The sequence below is a fragment of the Myxocyprinus asiaticus genome, chromosome 30 (assembly GCF_019703515.2).
Source record: "Myxocyprinus asiaticus isolate MX2 ecotype Aquarium Trade chromosome 30, UBuf_Myxa_2, whole genome shotgun sequence".
In the NCBI taxonomy this organism is placed as follows: domain Eukaryota; kingdom Metazoa; phylum Chordata; class Actinopteri; order Cypriniformes; family Catostomidae; genus Myxocyprinus; species Myxocyprinus asiaticus.
In genome coordinates, this window is record NC_059373.1 from 7,121,334 (window position 1) to 7,147,296 (window position 25,963).

Below are 25,963 nucleotides of genomic sequence, written 5' to 3' on the forward strand. Positions count from 1 at the left end.
GTAAATGCAACAAAACTGATGTCTTCCTTCAAACCAAAGAGAAGACAGTTCAAGAGAGATGGAGGGAGAGCAAGACATCAACAAAACATAGAAGTGATACAGCTTTGATATTTACATCTTACACAGGGCTTAAAATCAAGTATATTTACATAGTGATAGGTGGAGCAAACCTGGTCAAGCCACACCCAATGAACCACATAAAAAGACAATCAAGTCAAAGGAAAAGACAAAAGTCGAGTGAGGATTATGGATCAGAAAAAAAAAAAAAAAAAACGAGACGGTCTATTAAGCTAAGAGATATGTTTTTTTTTTTTTTTAGAAAAAGATATTAGTCATTTTGGACAGTTTGTTTTTCAGTACTGTTAACTGAACCCTGCCTTAATATAAAACCTGATACTGAGATAAACGGCTGTTCCATCGCTGTGCTTCAAAGGCATATACTGTACATATAGACCTTTAAATGTGGGAGAAATGTAATTGACCCTTTGCTAAGCTCCGCCCCCCTTGGTTACGGTCGCTCGCTCTGACACGCTCTGCAGAACTCCCCATTGTAATGAATGGGAGATTGCCGTGAACAATGCTGTTTTTTGGCAAATATTCTCATAAACGGAATGGATCATATTTTTTACATGGGCTGCATGAAGAGTGACATTGTAATGCATATTTATCTGAGGTTTTTTGTAAAATAAATTGTTAAATTATACAGTAATTTGATTAAAAACTGGAGACTCAAGGCAAACGATTACAGTCACTTGAAAAGAGAAACACTTCATTTAACAGCGAATACACATCTAATAACATTAGCATAAGTGAACAGAGCTGTTTCTAACATCTCATAACACACTCATTTTGATGCTGTGAACTGTTTATTCAATATCACTTTTACTATGACTTGAATCAATACATAAATGAATTAACGTTCAGCTTCAGTTTATCTTGGAGCAAATGTAGGTGTCGTTGCAGATGTTATATGTTCATTTGGGAATGAGGGCTGGCACAGTTTAATCCATAACATGCTCTTCTACAGATTTATTTAAAGATTATTTAAAAAAGAGAAGAAAAACATCGCGTGTATCCTCTCTGGGTAACTCGTCACTATTACAAATGACCCGGCAACAATGTGTTTTACAATTGTTTTGATTATTTTGATAAAATCACGCTTAAAAGTACTCAAACACACATTACTTGCATAGGCTCTCATTGGAAAATAGCAAACGCTGTCAGAGTAAAGGTGGCAGGGCAACAGCTGCTAAGACAGGATTGGTCAGAAGGGCTTTTAAGGCGGGGCTTAGCGAAGGGTCAATTAACCTTAAAGCAATATTCTGAGTTCATTACAAGTTAAGCTTAATCGACAGCATTCGTGGCATAATGCGGATTACAAAAAAAATGATTTTGTTCCTTTCTGAAAAAAATTAATAAATAAAAGTAAATAAGGTTACGGTGAGGCACTTACAATGGAACTGAATGCGGCCAATTTTTAGAGGGTTTTAAGGCAGAAATGATAAGCTTATTATTTTACAAAAGCACTTTAATTCATCTTTTTTTTTTTTTTATAATTGCATATAACTTTACACAGAAAAGGTTAGGAAGTGATTTTAGCACTTACACAAAATTAAATTTCTTTACTAAAATCATGTTAACACACATATTGTTTGCATCTTGTGGCTTTACTTTTGAAACAGTATTTTAATTTAAGTTTACTGACTGGCCCCATTCCCTTCCAATGTAAATGCCTCACTGTAACCCAGATTTTTGCTTTTTTAAGAAAAAGAGGGACGAGTTGCAATTAATTGTTGTGGTAATCAACCATTTGCCACAAATGCTGTTGATTAAGATTAACTTGCATTGATCCTGGAATATTATTCCTTTACATTATCTTGACTGAAAAGCTAATACAAAAAGAAAACATTCTAAAACATTGAATTACGTTTTAGGGTTCAGTCTTAGGACCTATAGCTGATGTCTAAAAACGACTTTGAATAGATGTAGACTTTGTAATCTCACAAGCATAGATTAAGCCTAGTCCAGGAACATAATATACAGTTAATGATTAAACATACAGGCAGATAGTCACTTTAGATTTTCTTTGCCTCACTCATACATTGCACTTTACGACACTAGTACTCTATTTTCTAAAGTCTTGGATACATCTTTAACTCTTTCATTCATTCCCTTCTTTACGGTCAACTGGAAGCTTAAACCCTTTCCGGACTAGTTCTTCACCACTGTGTATTTATTGCACCAGGAAAACACCAACATGACCTCATCTAAACGGTCAATCAACGTCAATTTGCAAACAAATTTCATTTGTAGATGCTTTTAAGTCCATCCAATTTGCCATTTTAAAATAATAAATACATTTACTGAAAGGTAAAAGCAAGAAATAATTCTAATTAAAAAAAAAAAATCAATGCAGTAATTATATAAAATCATCACATTTAGTGTGCCCTCTACTTTTCCTTGACATTTACAACCGGATAATCTTTAACTTGTTCCCTGCTAAATGTATTTTACATCTGAGAGGGTGATATTTCTAAAGAGGTCACGGGCAAATCCTACTACTGCACTAGAGTCAAATAAATTAAGAGTTTTTTTAAATAAAAAAAAATAGGACATTATAAGACAGAGGACCTGCCCCTCTAGCCACTGAACCAACCACATTTCACCCCCATAACACCTATGAGTATTGCGTTATGGATGCCCATGAGCTTTAATACGGACATACACAGCCATTTAAAGCACTCTCTAAATTTCCTACCTCTATTATTTGAAGCAAATATTAGCAGTATAAATGGAACTCGGTTTGTTGTTGTTTGTTGCATGTACATGGCAGTGTGCATGTTGTTGTGTGTACAGTACGTTTTTCTGTCTACTGCAAGTTAGATCAGATGTCGTCAAACATCTGACTGTAACCACTGTCAGCAGTACAGAGCTGTCAGTCACTGGCAATTCAGAAACATACGACACCTGAATCTAAAGTGAAATGTTTGAATGTAGAGCTATAAAGAGAAAGCCATGAGGTAGAGAGAGTGTAAGACTGTGTATGTGTTTGTCAGAGAGAGAGAGAGAGAGAGATAGAGAGAGAGAGAGAGAGAGAGAGAGAGAGAGAGAGAGAGAGAGAGAGAGAGATTGCGCTATGGTGGCTAAGATGCTTTTGAGTGTGATTTTTTTTTTTTTTTTTTGGATTCACGGCCTCAGGTGCTGTTGGTCAGAGTAGATCCGGGCTGTACAGGGCCATCAGAGCCATCTGGCAGAGGAGAAAGAGAACAAATCAGAAAGGGGATATACAAAAATGACATTTGTTAGTGCAGTCAGTAAACATAAAGCCAGAATCAGTGAAAGTATGGAGGCCTATCACTCACCAACATGAAATGACATTCGTGAAACCTTTAATTTCCATTAATTTTTTTTTTTTTTTTTTTTTCCCAATTTGGAATGCCCAATTCCCAATGCGCTCTTGAGTCCTTGTGGTGGCGTAGTGACTCGCCTCAATCCGGGTGGCGGAGGAAGAATCTCAGTTGCCTCCACGTCTGAGACTGTCAATCCGCGTATCTTATCACGTGGCTTGCTGAGCGCGTTACCGCGGAGACAGCGCGTGTGGAGGTTTCACGCTATTCTCCGTGGCATCCACGCACAACTCACCACGCGCCCCACCGAGAGCGAACCACATTATAGAGACTAAGAGGAGGTTACCCCATGTGACTCTACCCTCCCTAGCAACCGGGCCAATTTGGTTGCTTAGGAGACCTGGCTGGAGTCATTAATTTCCATTATTTGACGCATTTCTGAATACACAAAAGTCCTCTTATTTGATTGGAGGCTGCATTCCAAGAGTGCTGGTATTTAGTATAACAACACAGTTTGTATCGCTCCCCTTGTCCATGTTCATAGCATTTCAAACAGGCTATGCGTTACTTTGTGACATGCAATGGTTCATCCTCCTTCGTCTTAGTTTAGAACCATTATCGTTCGCAGGGCAAAAATAGAAAAAAAAAACGGACCTAATTGTGTCTAAAATGCATGTCACATGATATTATTACAAAGCCCTCTGGAATATTCCATTTTGATTGTGCCATCCTGTGGTCAAATATTTCTGAATAATGACCATACATTTGTGGATAAAGTGATATTTGAATGGTCATCATTTCCTACTTCTTGCATCACCCTGCAAACATTACAAGATAATAAATTATTTCAACTCTAACCAATATTTCAAGTCCATTTATTTAATTGGCATGAAGTTTTGTAATAAGCTGGATAATGAGCAGTCAGGCAGTCATGTTCGCAAGATAAACACCAACAGAATTCTGACACAAAACCTGAGGTTGAATTTATCCGTTTCTGGAGACTCCGTGGTCTCTTTCTTCTAACATGTAATTTCAACTCTTCATGTTCATTTTATTATTAACAGTCATTAACTTTTTATTATTAACATAATCGTCAAATAAACGGCTGACTGTAGATTATCCTTTACTTATGTAAAAGTAATACACATATTGCAATACAGTATTGCAAACGAGATAATTTAGTGGAAACAATGTAGGGTGGGACTCAAAATTTGATTGAATCATTTGGTTGATTGGATTAATATTAGCTAATATTGTTTATCCCCGCACACACAGTCTAGGTTGCGTCAACAGAAAAGTATTTTCTGAGTTGGAGAAACTTTTTACATTTTGATGAAATACTATTAATTATCATGAATAACATTTTGAATAATGTGCCCTGATGAATCAAGCCCATATATTAAGAAAGTAAAAAGGGTCCACTTTTTTTATGTTGTATAAACCCAACCAACTTTTAGATCCTGACTGGAAAAAAAAAAAAAAAAAAAAGATAATGGCATTACCGTTGGAGGATGCTGCAGTCTGTGCACGGGCATGAGGTGGAATGAGAGTAGAATTGAGCTGGGGCTGAATCATCAGCTCTGAAATGAAGAGTAATATTTCCATTGACAGATCTCCAAGAGGAACAAAAATTAAACAAAAATACAAACCCTTCTTTTAAGAACAGAAATGACACTGCATCGTTAGGACCCTAAGCTACCCATATCTTTTGTTGTCGACATCAAAGGACAAGCGTCTAATCACACTTAAGACCACAAATTCATCTGTCACTTGGTAATCAGCCTAATACTAATACAAAATTTTTTTTGACTATGACGATTAATTGTCTGTTTTAGGGCTTCCACAATTATGAACAAATTGTCATACTTAAGGTGTACATGTGTTTCATACACCTTAAGTAATGTATTCATATTTAACTTGGAATCATAAAATAGAATAGGAATATAACATTTCCTTTAAGGCTTTAAAAGTGTATGAATGACACAAAAAATACTTTTTTTGGTCAACTTAAGTCTTGGTCCATTTTACAATTACTCTGTTGTTTTTTTTAAAACCAGTCAACCAGAATAGATATTATTACATTATATTATAGTATAGAATATTTTTATGCAATAGTAAAATATTTGTCCAAATTCTTCACTTTGACCTGCTATTTCAAGGATCTCTGATTAAACTAACCAGCCCTTATTTTTGCATAAATGAAGACCTTTGAGATTCTGGGTGTATTTGAAAAAGTTTCTTCATTTCATCATCTCCATAGAAACATAGCAAGTGGGTACATCCTCCTCTGTCACTGAATGTCATTAACACTGCATTTATGAACCCACTACAACCAAGAATATTTGCCGTTACACAATCATTAAATTAAAACTTTAATGCATACCTCAGGTCTTTAGTGACCCAAGACCTCATTCCACCCCTTGTAGCTCATCCATTTTTTGGAATTATGCCCACACCCCTTTAATATTCCTCAATCTAGGAAGATCTGGAGACTATTCTGATTCTGATAAGCAATGTGGAAGTAAACTATAGCAAGTGTAATACATGGACAGTATGATATGACTATTGTAATTTGGGTGTACTACTGAAATCATGCAAGTTGTGCATCTATTTAGATTCAAAAAGTGCCTGAGAAAATCTATATGACACGCTCAATGCGTGTTTGACAGCCAGTTGCATCTCATGAAATTTCAATGTGGAAGTAATGAATCCTGTTTTATATTTGTTGCATCATCTCTTTAATAAGAAAAATACAAAATCAAAATACTGTATATCAGAATATATTCTATTCTATTATTTTCTAATTGGTTGAAAATGTTTTGAAAATTTTACACTGGTATTTAGGCATTTTATAAATCCATTTGTGATAGATATACGTGCCAGGTTGCCTTAGGTATGTAATAATGTTTGGCGAAACACCCATGCATTTAAGGGTTAAAATGAAACAAAAGGGGGCCTGGGTAGCTCAGCGAGTAGTGACGCTGACTACCACCCCTGGAGTCACGAGTTCAAATCCAGGGCGTGCTGAGTGACTCAAGGCAGGTCTCCTAAGCAACCAAATTGGCCCGGTAGCTAGGGAGGGTAGTCTCACATAGGGTAACCTCCTCATGGTCATGATTAGTGGGTCTCGCTCTCAGTGGGGCACGTGGTAAGTTGTGCGTGGATCACGGAGAGTAGCATGAGTCTCCACATGCTGTGAGTCTCCGCAGTGTCATGCACAACGAGCCACGTGATTAGATGTGTGGATTGACGGTCTCAGAAGTAGAGGCAACTGAGACTTGTCCTCCACCACCCTGATTGAGGTGAGTAACTGTGCCACCATGAGGACCTACTAAGTAGTGGGAATTGGGCATTACAAACTGGGAGAAAAAGGGGATAAAAAAAAAATAAAAACATTTAACAAAAGTGCTTTACTATCAAAATCCTCATTTATATTTTCGCGGAAGTTTGGCGCAAACCTCCACAGATGGCTCATGCATCACAGCACTTCATCTTATAATGTTAGTGCAGCTGCCAGCTAGATGCAGACCCGGTTATGCAAGGGTGCGAACGTTACAGCACTCTCAATTGAATATGTAAGCTTAATAATACTGTATATTGGCAAAGCATTTTGCCTTGAATCCCGGCGAACACACACAAAACCAATAAACATGTATGATCTTGCAGTGTCCTAATTTGTAGGCGGAGCATTCTGCTTTCATGCCTCTACTGTACAACTGATCTTTTGATTAGTAAAGGTTTCTGCTCTTGCATAGAGAATTTCATAGCGGAATGATCTCACTTAATCGACCAGCTTTCGATTTCTGCTTTGGGATAAAGTGGCTGGTCAGTTTCCCAAAGCCAAATCCACACCTTAACGAGAAGTGAAACGTAAAAAAAAAAAAAGATTCTAGATTAGTGTTTGTGGATATCCTCTTCCGACATCTCTTGTTGCATTCATGCACAGAGAAAAAAATCTATAAATGATTGAACATTAGAAAAAAAAAAACTTTTCTTAAACGAAGGCAGTGTAATTTGTGAATTAAATAATTTTTATTTGTTTTAGGATCATTAAACATGATTTCATCAAATATATATATATATATATATATATATATATATATATATTGGACAAAATCTCGCTTTATGCAGGACAAATATTTGTCATTTGTTAAATGCATGGTTAAACCCTGCTGTACATATAAAGAGCGCATGCACAAGACATGATCGTTTGACACATATAAAGTCCAGATTCACTTTATAATGCTTTAAAAATATCAAGGAAAAACAAAAGGTGCACATGATATCTACTAATATAATAATCATTATATAAATCCTTTAGATTGCATATGATTCGTACATATAAAATTGTAGGGAATTTTAATAAAGCAACAACACTGAAAAAGAGAAAAACATTCACTGCTGTTTTCTGGATAACTTAATAATCCCTTTAAAACTGAACACAAAATTAGGATGAGAAATTGCTCATTTTAATTTACAGACCCAAAGTCTGATAGCATTAAATCAGAAACATATTAAATGTAACAAATCTATAATCATTCCGTGGACACAACTGAAAACCAATTATGAATTTCACTTTTACCTGCAATATTTTTCTGGTACCAGTGCATGTTTTCATTATTGCCATAAACGACTCAAACAAACTTTAAAGTTGAAAAGATTGTAGTTTTCTGGGTCGGTTGTATCACTCGGGTCCAGTTTAAACTTAAAAGCGCAAATTTGTGCATATGCGAGTTTCCGTGCCAACGCACATATGTTTTGTCACTTGTAGAGGTGTGTTTGATGACTTGTTTAAAGTAAATAAAGGTAATTTAGAACTGAATTTTTTTTTAAGGAATTATATGAAGATGTAATTCCTTAAAAAAAGGAATTTGACTGATTCAAATGATAAGGAAGGTCTGGCTGACCCGATTATTTAACAGCAGTTGTAAACCAGTCCAAAATAAACAGCGAGATTTTATATACAAAAACACAACAATACAATCACATAATTTCAGATGTGTACATTACTAATCATTTGATAATTTAATAAATGTTGGCCTATAGTCTATATTTCACCCAGAGGGGCTCCTCAGCCCATGTGGTCAAAGGGGCGGTTGCTTGGGCCACTGTAGCTACCCCCTGTGTATGTGCTTGGAACCAAGTATACTACAGAGAAATTTAATGTCGGAGCGGGATTTGAGCGAATGCTTTTTTACCGGTGAGCGTGAGCGGTACTTGAGCGGAGCGTCCGCTTGGGCCGTGAGCGGCTGAGCGGAGCGCACATGGATGGAGCGAGTTATTGAGCGGAGTGTCACACCGCTCTGCTACGCTCACATGCTCTGGTTGAGAACCACTTGTTTAACATTGTACATCCAACTATTATTTCAAAATAGCAAGAATGAAGAATCCACCATTTCATTATGCATACACTTTAAGCGCTTTTAACAGATGTTTCTACAGAAAAAGTATATTTCCAACACTAATCCGGATCCTTGCTCTTGAGTCTAAGTAATAATAGGCTTAAATTTATACTAATCTGATGGAAAAAGCTTAGCGTGAAAAGAATGAATAGTAGGCTAGGTATTGATACAGATTTCCCGAATTCAGATTCACAAGCTCTTGATTCCATTCAATTCCGATTTGATACCAATTCATATGGGTATATTTCAGTTACAGTGTTCAGTTTACTGGGGAACATTACGAAAATATTAGTTTTACTTCTAATATTTTATTTGTTTTTCATAATTTGTCACATTTTAGCCTTTTAAAAATGATCAAATTATATTTAGTTACTATTGTTTGTTTTATTGTTTACATGCATAATTTGTACAATTTACAAGTATTTACAATAATTTGTTGGACACGTGCTAAACTGGTACGGTCTCTTTAAGAAAACTGGCATTTCTGTAAAAACGAGTGCATATAAACGAGAGGACTCGAATGGCTTTACCGCATCCATGATATGCGTGATTAGAATTAAATGGTGTTTTAAATTTTCAACAACTGACTGTAAAGAACAGAAAGGGTATTAAGAGAGACATTATTCAATGACAAATGGATTGCGTGGACCTTTTTTGGACCCACACACCAAACGAGTCAAACCAAACTTTCAACACAGTGCTGAACTTCTTCCCCACTAACTACACAATCACTAGTGAGTAAAATCTGAACATTTACCAGCCAGTGGCTAAACATAGGTATTTTAGTTGCATAGCGTGAAATTTGGTTGCAAATGCGAGTGATTTCCTCTCAGTGTAATAGAGGATTGCACACTGAATAAAAGATCGATCTTGGGATTTAAGAATCGATATCAAGATTGTTCAAATAAAGATGACGATGCATCAGAAAATCGATATTTTTACCTAGTCTTACTATATAATATAGCAAAGGTTATTTTTGAAAAGCCCTGACTTTCCGAGACTAACCTGTTGTAGTGAAGTTGAAAAGCGGGGGCAGCTCTCGACCAGTGGGCAGCCGGGTGCCGGGCTGGCGTAGCTCATCAAAGAAGGCGTGAGCGCAGGCCTGCAACGGGGACAGCCGTGTCACTGGTGTGTACTCTAACAACCGAGAACACAGGGCTATTGCCTCAGGAGGAGATCTTGGTTTAAACACCTGCATGAGTGAAGAAAATGGAGAGAGAGAAAAAAAAACATCAATACACAAAGACAGAACAATAAAGGGCACTCAACGGGTCACTGAAAATAGCTACCAAGTTAGCTTTTTCAGAAAGTTATATTTGAGCCAGTTAACCTTAGCTTGAGCAGAAGCCACATTTAATTTGGCTGCAAGGGAAGGTGTGCAGTATGTCAGAGTTGTGTGCAAGCAAAACATTAAAAATGTCTTTCCACAAATTTCCTGTGAACAAATTTCCTTGTTATAAAATTTTACATTACATTAAGATTTTACAACATAAAGAATCGACAATACCTCTACTACTCAGCCTTTTTTTGTTTTTATAGTAACTAAAATACTGTATATGTGCTATTGACTCAGACTAAAGTAATCTTTTAACACAACTAACAGAATATTAGAGTGCTGTGCTAACACAGATGCACACACCTCATGGCTTTAACTGAAGAGTCAAACTATGATCAGATATGCGTAAGATTTTACCTTGGTCCATGGATGTGCTTTGATCTGAGGGAATTTAAACTCTGTATAGTTTGGGTTCATTTCACGGATCTGTTCCCTTGTGGGGGTTCCAAGTACCTGAGTTGCAAAACAAAAACCACTATGAAAAATGCTGTGTTGAAATATGATGTCAAGCATAGCAACTAAAGCAAATTAACTAAACTGCAACACATTTAATCTAACAAAAAATGTTCATGTTAAAAAGCAGCAAAAACATTTCTTTTGGCCATATCAGTTTAGTTGGCTGTTGAAATCTGATTTTCACAAACCTGATCCAAACCATGGCGATATGTGGTTTGAAATCTGATTAAAATCGGATTTTTGTTTATGAGTACATTTACATGCTCAATCTTTTACTTAATAAACCAACGTGTGTGGTCAAAAGGTCATAAAAGGCTAAAGAATATATCGATCAACACGGGTAGATTTCTGCCCATTACCTGGAATTCATGTTGCATGTAAACACCTTTACAAGCTTATCCAATGTGCGCAAGTGTTGTATGCATGCCTGTTCAGGGTTTGACATCAAAAGCAGAGAATACCTTGCTTATTTCAAATCTCATGTAAACGGGTTTCTTGCTTAGTCAGATTTTGTATATAATTTTTTGCTCTCATGTGGCATTCACTATGTAACAAATGGTGAATGAGTGAGTGGTTTCGGATACAGCATGAATGTGTAAATACTGTAAAGCTTACTCATATATTGTCTCATGTGCTGAGGAGTTCAGCACCACAGCAAGATGTCATTCTGGACATGATCAAAGGCTAAATTTCCAATTTTCCATCCTCTCTTTCCATAATGAAAGCTACTCCCATATGTCTCTTGACCTTGTGCGGACACTCAAGTAATTACTATAGCAACCAATATAGATGTACCAGATATGCTGATTTCATCACTTGCAAAATGGTAAGTTAGTCCTAAATGTAGGATCTGAAAAACAAATCCGATTTATGTGAAGTGTCAACAAAGCCTTTATGAACCTTAAAATATTTCTGCTATTAAATTGAAGGAATAGTTCACCCAAAAATGAAAATTCTCTCATCATTTACTCACCCTCAGGCCATCCCAGATGTGTGTGACTTTCTATGCAGAACACAAACGAAGATTTTTAGAAGAATATCTCTGCTTTGTTAGTCAACAAAATGAAAGTGAATGGTGCCCAGAACTTTGAAGCGCCAGTAATCCATAAAAAGTCTCTCGCTTGTTGTCTGCTTGCACTAATTTTATAAATGCAGCACTGGCCCGAACGTAATCCATACAACTCCAGTGGATAAATCCATTTCTTCAGAAGTTACACAATAGGTGTGGGTGAGAAACAGATCAATATTTAAGTCCTTTTTTACTTTAAATCTCCACTTTCACATTATTCTTTTTTTTTTTTTTAGCGATTCACATTCTTCATGCATGTCGCCACCTACTGGTTGGATCTGGTCAAAGGTAGGGATTTATAGTAAAAAAAGATTTAAATATTGATCTGTTTCTCATCTTCACCTATTATATTACCTCTGAAGACATGGATTTAACAACTGAATTGTGTGGATTAATTTAATGCTGACTTTGTGCTTTTTGGAGCTTCAACGTTCTGGCCATTTATTTGTATTGTATGGACCTACAGAGCTAAAATATTCTTCTAAAAAACTTTGTGTTCAGCAGAAGAAAGTCATAAACATCAAGCATGGCATGAGGGTGAACAAATGATGAGAGAATTTTTATTTTTGGGTGAACTATTCCTTTAAGCATATTGTGAAAATTATGACATTTTCATGCTGATCCGCACTGAACCTAACTGCAAAATGAGGTAAATAGCTGAAGGAAAGGGTTAGTTTTACCTTGATGATCTCCACTAGCTGGTCCACTCCACTGTCTCCAGGGAAGATTGGTTGTCCCAGCAGCAGTTCAGCCAGCACACATCCAGCTGACCAAACATCAATGTTGGAGGTGTAGTCTGTCGCACCAAAGATGAGCTCAGGGGCACGATAGTAACGTGAACAGATATATGAGACATTTGGCTCGCCCCTCACCAGCTGTTTAGCACTGAAATTGGAAAAGAGCTGACATAAGCTGCATATCCTACTGGTCAACTTAATAATAAAAAAAACATTCCGTGAGAAACTTATTATATGATAATTAGAAATTCATATAGAAGGAATCTCTAGCCGCTTTTCCACCATTGGTCTGAACAGTTCTCATCGGAAAACAGTACTGTTCTGTGCCGATCCGGGCCAGTTGGCGCGGTTACAGTTTCTTTTTCCATTGTGGTGCTGTGAAATCTGTTGGCGATGGCATGAGAGGTAAACATTGGAGTGAGTGCGGCGCGCTATGGAGGATGATCGCATATTCCAGTTTTTAGGACTTCTTTCCCCATGTTTTTACTCTGCTAACAAACAGCAAAGACATGGACCATGTCACAAAAAGGAAAGTAGAGAGAAAAAGGCGAGAGGTTCACCATCATTTGCTGAGAGCTTTTGTTTGCCACAAGGCACAAACATGCAGAAAGATAAAAGTTCCCAGACTAGCATTTATTGACAAAATGCTCAATAAGTATTATATGAAAATAGTATGAGAAAATATTGATGTATTTTGAGTTTAAATGCGCTAGTAATCTACTTTCCTGACAAAAAAGGCGTGTAGAAAAATAAATGTAGGCTAGTTAAACCATCATAATAAAATCATGAAGATGCATTAAACGAGTTGCCACGTACTAAAGCCATTCATCCAGCATGCTTGAGAATGACAGTACGGTTAGCTAACCGTGCTGAGAATTCCGGGCCAAGAACGGTTTATAATCGTGCCGTTCCGAACCGTGCTCAAGTGGAAATACTACTGCAACCGTTCCGTATTATGCTCGGAACCGTTTGGCCCAATGGTGGAAAAGCGGCTTTTCAGTGTCAAATTCTGATGCACATACAAATTCAAGTTCTTGAGGAGTTTGGAGCACTTTATTAGTGGTGCTTGCAAAGGCATTTTCCATAATGAGTGTTAGGGATTTGAACAAACTCGTACCCTGAGTCTAGGGTTATCTAAAGTAAAAAATAAAAAAAAATAATGAAAAAATGCATAGATATATTGTGAAGGAGGGACCCGAGTCATACAGTATCTAGGGACCAGAATATCATAGAGACCTGGAGGTGGACTCTTTGGACTTGGGTCAGTAAGCAAACACCTAACAACCACCCCAAACAACCTAGCAACTGCATAGTAATGCTCTAAAATCCACTCAGAACACCTTAGCCACCGCATAGCAATGCCCTGGCAATCACCTACAATTGGATGCACAAGTTTTGCACAAGCAACCATCATTTACTTTGTATTCAGAAAATGTACAAATCTGATTAGATCTGTTGATATCTTTCACACATTCAAACCCAAGTACAATTATTGGAAAACTAAGCTTAAGTATGGTGTCATGCAAATACTTATACCAATAAACATGTGAACATGGGAAGTGAACATGGACAATTTTTAGTCACACAAGGTACCTTATATGACAGCTTATCAGTCCAGGGAAAGTAACAGAGTATTATTATCTAAAACCGGACAAAGTACATTTTTATCTTAAAATCAAATGGCACTGAATGGATTAGAATCATTCAGGATGAGTGGACTGCTGCGAATTCACTGGAAAAGTGGGTAGAATTTGGCATGGGGGACAAAGGGTCATAGCATAATCTATCCAGCACCTGCAGCATTCAATATCTGAACTAGTGCCCGACCGATATATCGGTCGGCCGATATTAGCCTTTCACCGATATATCGGTATCGCCGTATATTTTACCGATATGAAAACCTTTTTTCAGAACATATAATGCAGAAAACAATGCTTTAGAATTGGTGTCATAGCGTAGTTTGTCCAGCAGAGTGCACTCCGACTCCATTGTTTACAGAGCCGAACTGACGGTGACTCAGCAGACAGGGCGGAGTTCAGCGGTGTCATCACGGTAAGTTGTTAACTAGTCTGTTAAATACATACTGGAAACTTAAACAATGACCCCATCATTTTCCCTTTTCAATTTAACTAATATAACATTAACCTTGTCCCTGACAACCATGTCACTCATGTCTGTTTGCTGTTAGCCAGCTACAGTTTGTCAGTGCAGTCAGTAATGTAGCAGATTGAAAGGTAAACATCAGAGCATCTTTTTGCAGCTCAACAGACAATGGTGTGGTGGTGGATTGTATCTGTTGAGTGTTGATTTCATGCTATGTTGTTACCTAGTTGGTGAGACATAACGCTGGAAAGTAAAATAAACAAACGTCCATCTTTTACTCTCCGTGACAACGAGCTTACAGCTAACTAGCTAATCGCGTAGCTACTTTCATTGTTGTGAGCTGCGTGGACGCTAATGTGCAAACATGTATTCACCAAACTGTTTTGTTCAGGATTCGCAGTTTGGTACCCCCTTTCAACCGAACAATTCCAGTCGTGTCATTTATAAAATGTAATATTTAGAAGTCTGGTTTTCCACTGTTGAAAGTTTCCCCTGAACTTGTATAGCAGAATACGGTGTAACACCGCTGCCGCTGTTTATCTTGACTCAGCAGTATTAATATAGTCAGCATTTGACTGATACTAAACAGTAATACTGATGTTTATTTAGCTATTTGTTTTAGTTGTATTTATTCTTTATTTAAATGGTCAGCAACTGACTTAAACTAAACATACAGTACTGATGTTTTTTAAGCTATTCATTGTATTTTTATTCTTTATTTTCTCAGTGTTCATTTCTAGAATTTGCTGACAATGTATAATAATGTCAAATGTTCTTTGATACAAATATTTATTTAAGAAAGCAGCCTTCTGAGTACCTTTGCATAGTCATATCAGTGCAAAATCGGTGACAAATCCAAATAGAAAAGGTCTGTTTTCATTCCAGCTCAAAAATTAAATATATCAGCCACCATATCAGTAATCGGTGAATTTTCCCTCTCTAAAATCGGTATCGGTCTCAAAAATCCCATATCGGTCGGGCTCTAATCTGAACACAACGCTTTTGTCAGCCAACCGTGGACACGAACAACAGCATTTGCGAACATATTTAAAAATGCAATATCAGAAACAAATATTCTTTAGAGATATCACCAGAGAAAGGGTAAGATAATGCATTGACAATCTACATCAAAACTAAACACTTAACCAAGGCCACTAATTCCCCCTGCACAATGACTACTATAGTGCAACACCAACTAAAGCTGAACATAATGTTCACTGCAGGGCAAAAGGACACACCTTAGAGTCCATCACACAGTAATATATATATATATATATATATATATATATATATATATATATATATATATATATATATATATATATATATATATATACACACACACACATATTCTCACTCTCTCACATACTCTCTAAAACACAAACACCACTGACCTGCCAAAGTCACATAGCTTAAGTACAGCTGTATCTGGGTCCACTAGAAGGTTCTGTGGTTTGATGTCTCTGTGACAAACTCCCTGGGAATGGATATACGCCAAACTGCGGAAAAGCTGATACATATACACCTAAGAGAAAACACAAAGACAAAGAATGCAATATACAGTGCTGTGAAAAGAATCTGCCCCCTTCCTGATTTCTTCTATTTTTCTGTATTTTTCATTCTAAATTGTTTTAGATCTTCAAATGAGAAATAACATAAAGCAACCTGAGTAAACACAAAATACAGTTTTCAAATATAAATTTTTTATTGAAGCAAAAGTTATCAAACACCTATATCACCCATGTGAAAAACAAACTGCCCCCTTAAACTTAATAGCTGGTTATACCTTTAGCAGCAACAACTGCAACCAAACGCTTTCGATAACTGGAGATCAGTCTTTCTCAACACTGTGGGGGAATTTTGGCCCGCTCTTCTTTGCAGAACTGCTTTAGATCAGCTACATTGGAGGGTTTGAGCATAAACTGCCTGTTTAAGGTCCTGCCACATCATCTCAGTGGGGTTCAAGTCAGGACTTTGACTAGGCCACTCCAAAACTTTAATTTTGCTACTTTTGAGCCATTCAGAGGTGGACTTACTCCTATGCTTTGGATCATTGTCTTGCTGCATAATCCAGTTGCGTATCCCCACACAATTACACTACCACCACGCTTGACCGTAGGTATGATGTTCTTTTTGTGGAATTCTGTGTTTGATTTACACCAGATGTAACGGGAACCCTGTCTTCCAAACAGTTCCACTTTGGACTAATCAGTCCACAGAACATTCTCCCAAAAGCTTTGAGGATCATTAAAGTGTGTTTTGGCTAAATTCATGGGTGTGTCTAGTCCAGCTGAACCCCATTATGAATGCAGTTTCATAGATTTAGGAACTAAGGGGCAAATGCTTTTTCATACAGGCCCAGTTGGTACTGGATAACTTTTTTGCATCAATAAATAACATCATCATTTAAAAACTGCACTGTGTTTATTCAGATTGCCATTGTTTTATGTTAGAATTTTTGAAACAATTTTGTATATATCCCATACTAAAACAGAAGAAATCAGGATGGGGCAAATACTTTTTCAAAGTACTGTGTGTGTGTGTGTGTGTGTGTGTGTGTGTGTGTGTGTGTGTGTGTGTGTGATGTATGTATGTGTATATATATATATATATATATATATATATATATATATATATATATATATATATATATACACACACACACACACACACACACACACACACACACACACACACACACACACACACACACACACAGTCGAAGTCAGAAGTTTACATACACCTTAGCCAAATACATTTAAACTCAGTATTTCACAATTCCTGAAAAAGCATGTGCGAGCAAGGAGGCCTACAAACCTGACTCAGTTACACCAGTTCTGTCTGGAGGAATGGGCCGAAATTCCAGCAAGCTTGTGGAAGGCTACCCAAAACATTTGACAAGTTAAACAATATAAAGACAATGCTGCCAAATACTAACAATGTGTATGTAAACATCTCTACTATTATTCTGACATTTCACATTCTTAAAATAGTGATCCTAACTGACCTAAGACAGGGAATGTTTTCTATGATTAAATGTCAGGAATTGTGAAAAATTGAGTTTAAATGTATTTGACTAAGGTGTATGTAAACTACTGACTTCAACTGTATGTATGTATGTATGTATGTATATATATATATATATATATATATATATATATATATATATATATATATATATATATATATATATATATATACATACACACACACACACACACACACACACACACACACACACAGGTCAAAAGTTTTGAAACACTCATTATTTATTATAATTTTTTTTTTTTTTTCACATTTTAGAATAATAGTAAAGTCATCAAAACTATGGAATAACAAATGGAACTATGGGAATTATATTGTGACTAAACAAAATCCAAAATAAATCAAAACTGTGTTATATTTTAGCATCTTCAAAGTAGTCACCCTTTGCCTAGAATTTGCAGAAATGTACTCTTGACATTTTTCTCAACCAACTTCTTGAGGTATCACCCCGGGATGCTTTTTAAACAGTACTGAAGGAGTTCCCATCTATGTTGGGCACTTATGTGCTGCTTTTCTTTATTATTTGGTCCAAGTCATCAATTTCAAAAACTTTTTAACTTAAAAAAAAAAAAAAACTTTTTTAAATTACATTTTAGTTTTATAATGAAATAAATTAATATAGTGGCACAATTATATTTTTGTCTACAAAACTAATTTCAAACATTTAAGCATACGCCTTCAGATCATGAGAACCATTTCAGTCAAGTGTTTCAAAACTTATTATATACACACACGTGTAAAGTATGTAATATGTTTTCTTGGTGCAAATAACAAATTTAAAAATTATTTTGTCTTTCTTTTTCTTGCATAAGACACATTAGGGGGAGTATTTAAAGAATCATATAAATGCATTTTAAAAAATACATAATCGAACCGTTAATCTAATATCATTATGTATTGAATCATTCTGAATTTGTAAAAAAAAAAATAAAATACAATAATTCGCATTGAATCGAAAACCTATTAATCGTGAATCAAATCAGTTCGCTTTCAACCCAAAGATTCACACCCCTAGTCCCACCCCAAACTCACGCCATTGGTTGAGCCAGTGTTGTTGTGTCGGGCTGGATGGGTTGCTCAAAACAAAGTGTTTTGTTCAAACTGAATGTTGAAAGTGCCACAGAGCAGCAGTGTTTTTAATTGGCCATTCGCTAAGCCCCACCTTAAAAGCACTTCTGACCAGTCCTGTCTCAGCAACTGTTGCCCTGCCGCCATTACTCTTGACACGCGTTTGCTATTTTCCAATGACAACATATGGAAGTACTGTGTGTTAGAGTACTTTTAAGCGGGATTTTATCAAAATAATAAAAAAAAAAAGAATTAAAGCACATTGTTGCCAGGTCATTTGTAACAGTGACACAAGTTACCAAGAGAGGACACCCGCAGATACCACCATGTGTACACTATATGTTTACCCATCCCCGACCCCCACTGTTTGGTACTTATTACTATGTGATTAAGTGTATTGTTCACAGTGTATTAATGTTTGTTTATTGTCACTTTTTGTAAAATTGCACTACAGACCCAGTGAAACGACATTTCGTTCCACTATACTTGTATATACAGTTGAAGTCAGAAGTTTACATACACTTAGGTTGAAGTCATTAAAACTAATTTTTTAACCACTCCACAGATTTCATAAGAGCAAACTATAGTTTTGGCAAGTCGTTTAGGACATCTACTTTGTGCATGACACGAGTAATTTTTCCAACAATTGTTTACAGACAGATTGTTTCACTTTTAATTGACTATATCACAATTCCAGTGGGTCAGAAATGTATATACACTAAGTTAACTGTGCTTTTAAGCAGCTTAGAAAGTTTCAAAAAATGATGTTGAGCCTTATTTAGCTTCTGATTGGCTAATTGGAGTCAACTGGAGGTGTACCTGTGGATTTATTTTAAGGCCTACCGTCAAACTCTGTGCCTCTTTGCTTGACATCATGGGAAAATCAAAAGAAATCAGCCTAGACCTCCAAAGTGTGGACCTCCACAAGTCTGGTTCACCCTTGGGAGCAATTTCCAAACACCTGAAGGTACCACGTTCATCTGTATAAACAACAGTACACAAGTAGAAACACCATGGGACCACACAGCCATCATATCTCTCAGGAAGGAGACGCATTCTGTCTCCTAGAGATGAATGTAGTTTGGTGCGAAAAGTTCAAATCAATCCCAGAACAACAGCAAATTACCTTGTGAAGATGCTGGAGGAAACAGGTAGACAAGTATCTATATCCACAGTAAAACAAGTCCAATATCGACATAACCTGAAAGGCTGCTCAGCAAGGAAGAAGCCGCTGCTCCAAAACCGCCATAAAAAAGCCAGACTACAGTTTGCAAGTACACATGGGGACAAAGATCTTACTTTTTGGAGAAATGACCTCTGGTCTGATGAAACAAAAATTTAACTGTGTGGCCGTAATTACCATCGTTATGTTTGGAGGAAAAAGGGTGAGGCTTGCAAGCCGAAGAAAACCACCCCAACCGTGAAGCATGGGGGTGGCAGCATCATGTTGTGGTGGTGCTTTGCTGCAGGAGGGACTGGTGCACTTCACAAAATAGATGGCATCATAAGGAAGGAAAATTATGTGGATATATTGAAGCAACATCTCAAGACAGCAGCCAGAAAGGTAAAGCTCATTCGCAAATGGGTTTCCCAAATGGACAATGACCCCAAGCATACCTCCAAAGTTGTGGCAAAATGGCTTAAGGACAACAAAGTCAAGGTATTGGAATGGCCATCACAAAGCCCTGACCTCAATCCGATAGAAAATTTGAGGGCAGAACTGAAAAAGTGTGTGCGAGCAAGGAGGCCTACAAACCTGACTCAGTTACACCAGTTCTGTCTGGAGGAATGGGCCAAAATTCCAGCAACTTATTGTGAGAAGCTTGTGGAAGGCTACCCAAAATGTTTGACCCAAGTTAAACAATTTAAAGGCAATGCTACCAAATACTAACAAAGTGTATGTGAACTTCTGACCCACTGGGAATGTGATGACAGAAATAAAAGCTGAAATAAATCATTCTCTCTACTATTATTCTGACATTTCACATTCTTAAAATTAGTGATCCTAACTGACCTAAGACAGGCAATGTTTTCTACGATTAAATGTCAGGAATTGTGAAAAACAAGTTTAAATGTATTTGGCTAAGGTGTATGTAAACTACTGACTTCAACTGTAGCTGGAATGGCAATATAAAAAACTTGAATTGTTAATTTATGTATTGATTCAAGTCATAGTAAAAGTGTTAGTAAATAAACAGTTCACAGTATCAAAATGAGTGTTATGAGACGTTATAAACAGCTCTGTTCACTTATGCTAATGTTATTAGAGGTTCAGTTGTTATTAAATGAAGTGTTTCTCTTTTCAAGTGACTGTAATAATCGTTTGCCTTGATTCTGATTCACAGTCTCCACAGTTTTTAATCAAATTACTGTGTAATTCAACAATTTCTTTTACAAAAAACTTTAGATAAATATGCACTACAATGTCACACTTCATACCAGCCCACGTAAAAATATTCTGTTTATGAGAATATTTGCCAGAAACCATGACGTTCACAGCAATCTCCCATTCGTTACAATGGGGAGTTCTGCAGAGCTCGTCAGAGCGAGCGACCGTAACCAAGGGGGGCGGCACTTAGCAAAGGGTCAATTGTTTCTGCATATTAACCTGGGTTCAGAGATATAGGATTTGAACATCAAAAAAATTACACATCCGCTTTAACATATTTCTGAAAGAAAATGAATATTCAGCGGGAAGCAAGGTAGGGCGGGACTTGATTTTATACACTAGGATTTGATTGGTGTTTGAAAAGTAGAATATTATATTATTGGTTAATATTTTCAGAAAAGTTTCAGAGTTTCAAAGGAACATTTATGTTGTGAGAAATAGAGAGTCGTTTCAGTGTCAGCTGTAAATGTTGTTGGCAAGTTTGTTCAGTCAACTTTACCTTCACATAAATGATGGGGATTATATTCTTAGCTTTGCTGAAGTGTCGTGCCACCCTGTAGACTGTCTCAGGCACATAGTCCAACACCAGATTGAGGTACACCTCATCTTTCTGTGGATAAAGGTGCACCTTAATCTCAGTCATTTATGAAAGTAAAAGTCAGACAAAGTTCTGGAGAGTGCTTCCCTAACACACAGTTTATCTACAAACACACTGTTAGACAACACCAAAACTATAGCATAGACATGCAGAGTGGAAAGGGCTACCTTAAACTTAAAAATCGAAACGTCCTAAAACACTATACAATTGATTATTGTAGCAACATGATATTGATTTTTACTTTTCGAGGTCATATATCACAATCTAGAGCTTCACAAAAAGTTATTTACCTTCTCTCCACTGCAGTAGAAGAAATAGCGGAGTCTCACTATGTTGCAGTGGTCCAGTTTTCTCATGATCTGAAGTTCTCGGTTCTTCACAAATAAAGGTGAATTACAGTGAGCATTCATTTCTCAGGGATAAGAAGTGTTACAATATTCATGAGTAAGTAGTTATGTAGCAGATGCTTTTATTCAAAGAAACTTACAGTAAACATTACTGTATTTAGTGTTATTACATATTAGACTGTTCAACAGTCTGTCTATTGTAGAACTTAAACTGTCATGCATGTGTGTAGAAAGGTGTGTCATACCTTAAACCTCTTATCCTGAAGTACCTTCTTTATGGCCACCCACTCCTGGCTGTCAATGAGGCGTGCCTGATACACCACGCCAAAGGATCCATTTCCTATCACCTTGATATCAGTGTAGGACACTTCCTGTGGGCGATCTGGGCCCTGGCCTGGGGTGGCAACCACTGTGGTCACCTTCCCACTGTCCCCTGAAACGCATTTGAGACATTCAGTATGATTACCAATAGATGAGGTGTTATTCCTCAAGTGTAAATAAGCATGTTTGAACCAAGGATTTTCAGGGACAAAGTTCTCAAAGCAATCGGATAACAGCTGTCGAGTAAATCTATGTCGACCAGTCTGGATTAAATATACCTTCCCTATAGATGAATACAAATATCTATATAGGCCAACATCAAGACATTACCGGACAAAATTTAACAAACAAAACTAGACTCATCCGAGCATACTTAGGAACTACTCAAAGAGTGTAAACATTTTTATAGTTGGAAGACCAGAAGGAGAAAGGCATCTATATGGGCACTTCTTTATTTGCTAAATATGGGCTTGACATGTCAGTGCCCTTCATGCCCAACATCTCTATTATGAGTGGGTGTGTCAGGACAGGTAGTTATTCAACCTTTTGTAAATATAGGTTGTAGATAAACAAAGCTGCCTACCCAGACAACATATTTGGGTATCATCTGTCCTCTTTCAGACAACAGGGGAAAACTACTGTGATCTAACTATCAGATATTTGTTTTAAGTGGGCTGAATTCACTCCGCCTACCTAGACTGCAATTCTGGGCATCCTAGGCATGTTTGGAAATATTCCAAATTCACCAACGATGCCCAGAAATGCTGTCTAGGATTTATTTGATTTTTTTTTAACACGAAAACTGTCTCGTCGACAATAGCTTGAAAGAAAGTCTAATTTGCCCCATGAAAGAGTTTTAAGCCATGTCACTGATGCACTAGGTGTTTAACTGGATGGTTTGAATGGATGGGATGTTAAAACATCTTATAAAGGTTAATCAAGTTAACTACCATGGTTTTTTGAACATGGTACCATGGCAATATCATGTTTATTTTTTTGGACATGTCACCATAGTATCATTGTACTAATCATTTGGACATGGTATAATGGTAAAACCATGGTAGAAACTTTGAGTAACATGTAAATCTCATGACACATGGACAGGGTTGTGAGTAACGGAATACATGTAACTGGATTACGTATTTAAAATACAAAATATAAGTAACTGTATTCCACTACAGTTACAATTTATATCATTGGTAATTAGAATACAGTTATATTCAAAATGTATTTTGATTACTGAAGAGATTACTTTACATTATATTGTCATTTGTTTCATTTAATATTTAGTCCTTTCAGATGGAAAACATTTATACATATAAATGATGCGATCCAAAGTTCATTTGAACAGCGGTGAAACACTTTCTTATGATGTGATACATTCATACGAGCAGACAGAGAAGGAAGTTTGAAGTAAGTTTGGAGCAGAAGAAATAGAAATAAACCTTGTGTAAATTGTCAGCTTTACGCTTAGCTAAAATGCTATTTCTAGCCATTTTACATGCACATGTTACCAGACACGATCATATTTTTTTTTTATCAAGAAAATTCACGTTGGATCATAATTTTTTTCTAGTAAGATCTTTAATATTAGGGCAAAAATCTTATTCTTTATGATAACTGTTGTATTGTTTTCCTGTAAAAATATCTAAAAATCCTTAAAACAAGATTAATTCGATTTATCTTGTTTTAGAAACAACACTGCATAAGATATTTAGGTTTTTCAGAGAATGTATTTTCAATGTGTATTTTGTTTTACTGTACTGGCAGAGTTTTTATAGTCAAAATAAGTGAAAATCTACTAGTGCTGAAGAAGTAATCCAAAGTATTTAGAATACGTTACTGACCTTGAGTAATCTAATGCAATACGTTACAAATTACATTTTACAGCATTTATTCTGTAATCTGTAGTGGAATACATTTCAAAAGTAACCCTCCCAACCCTGCACATGGATATGACAATCATTCAGTTCCACTGTATGACCATCTGGATACCATCATTGTCTAGGTAAGCAGTTCACTAGGTTTAGAGAAACAGCCAATATCTGTCAGATGTTTAATAATTTTACCCAATATTATGACAAAAATGATGACAAGATTGCCTTGTTAGCCTGGGCTAGTTTGACGAAAACCAGTTTAAATAACGCGCATAAACCTAAAACATTATTTTGATGGACGAAAGACCATTAAACACACATTTCTGGGATAAAACAGTTATACTCACTGGCAGATGAACTGTCCGCCGAGGCCTGCGAGACCCCGGACTTTCCTACGTTGCTCCCCACGACAGCGGCCGATGCAGCAGCGGCTCCGGAAGCTACCTGAGGCTCAGCGAACGAGCTCGTCCTGGGCCGCCCGCTGGCGTTCATATCTGAATGAAAGAGTGTCGAGACAAGGGGCCGACGACCATCGGTTTCCTCGTCAACAGGGCCTGCTGCTGGGTGAAACATCAGGTTAAAAATGAAAAAAATGACACCAGCGGTTCACTCACTCACGCGCTGAGAACACACGCCGCCTCATGGGAAATGCAGTTCCACAGGACTCTCGGCTCAATAATGATCAAGGTTCAAAACAACTACAGAGGAGAAGACGTCATACACTGACCAGACCAGAGGTGTCGCTGTGTGCATGTCAGAAGAATCAAATTAGGGGCCCTTATCTATCTCCAACTTTATCATTATGCAAAATTAATGAGTGAATAATAATTGAATAATAAGAGTTAATTAACTGTGGAGATTAGATGAGATTTTTTTTTTTTTTTCAGCTGATAGATCTTCTTTTGTACAAAGAAGCTGACATGGTCAAATTTGTTACATTTGATTAGTGACTTCATAAATATTTCCAAATTCTTTTCATAACTTTTTTTTTTCAAAATCCCTAAACTATATTTTCTTTTTATTCAGGTTTAGATCAATTCCAGATTAAGATACAGTATATACTGTATGTTGTGCTGCAGGTATATTCAGGTTATAAGTAAATGTGTTATTTCTTAACAATGATAAACTTCAGATTTAATACAAAAAACAACAGACAGACAGACAGATAGATAGATAGATACATAGACAGACAGATAGATAGACAGAAAAGCAAGAGAGACAGATGTGACAGATAGACAGACACACAGACATATAGATAAAGAAAAGAAAGAAAAGCAAGTGAGAAAGAAAGAGCATTCAATGTGTATATAAAACTATCACTGATCATAGTGACCACATGCATTTACAAATGTTGTGAAACATTGGCTTATATATCTAACACAATTTGGCTTGTAAAATACACAGTACTGTGCAAAAGTTTTAGGCACTTAAGATGTTTCACAAAAAAGATGGTTATTTATATCTTCAGCTTTAGTGTGTCAATAGGAAAAATAAATTTTAGACTCCCAAACATTATATTTGCAAATAGAAAATATTAGAATAGAAGAACAGGGAGCCCTGCAACAGATGCCATGGCCCCCACAAAGCCCCCCACTGAACATCGAGTCAGTCTGAGATTACATAAAGAGACAGAAGCAATTTAGACAGCCTAAATAGATAGAAGAACTGTGGCGAATTCTTCAAGAAACTTGGAACATCCTATCTGCCAACAGCCAAGAAAAACTGTGTGCAGGTGTATCTAGGAGAATTGGGGCTGTTTTGAAGGCAAAGGTGGTCACACCGAATATTGATTTAGCTTTTTTTTTTTTATGTTTACTGGACTTTGTTTGACATTAAGTGATAAATGAAAACTATTTATGCCATTCTTT

The 25,963-nt window shown here is 36.6% G+C and overlaps 1 protein-coding gene across 1 annotated transcript; it reads right to left on the minus strand.

The window, feature by feature from the left end:
* Positions 1 to 244: 244 nt before the first annotated feature.
* Positions 245 to 25,907, minus strand: gsk3aa (glycogen synthase kinase 3 alpha a). The gene is made up of 10 exons (XM_051663637.1): positions 24,443 to 25,907; positions 22,143 to 22,330; positions 21,841 to 21,924; positions 21,452 to 21,562; positions 15,845 to 15,975; positions 12,291 to 12,495; positions 10,443 to 10,538; positions 9,755 to 9,941; positions 4,850 to 4,927; positions 245 to 3,247 (listed from the first exon to the last, which is right to left on the minus strand). The coding sequence occupies exons 1-10, from the start codon at positions 24,666 to 24,668 to the stop codon at positions 3,195 to 3,197; spliced, it is 1,359 nt and encodes a 452-aa protein (XP_051519597.1). The 5' UTR covers positions 24,669 to 25,907; the 3' UTR covers positions 245 to 3,194.
* Between the last annotated feature and the right edge of the window lie 56 nt (positions 25,908 to 25,963).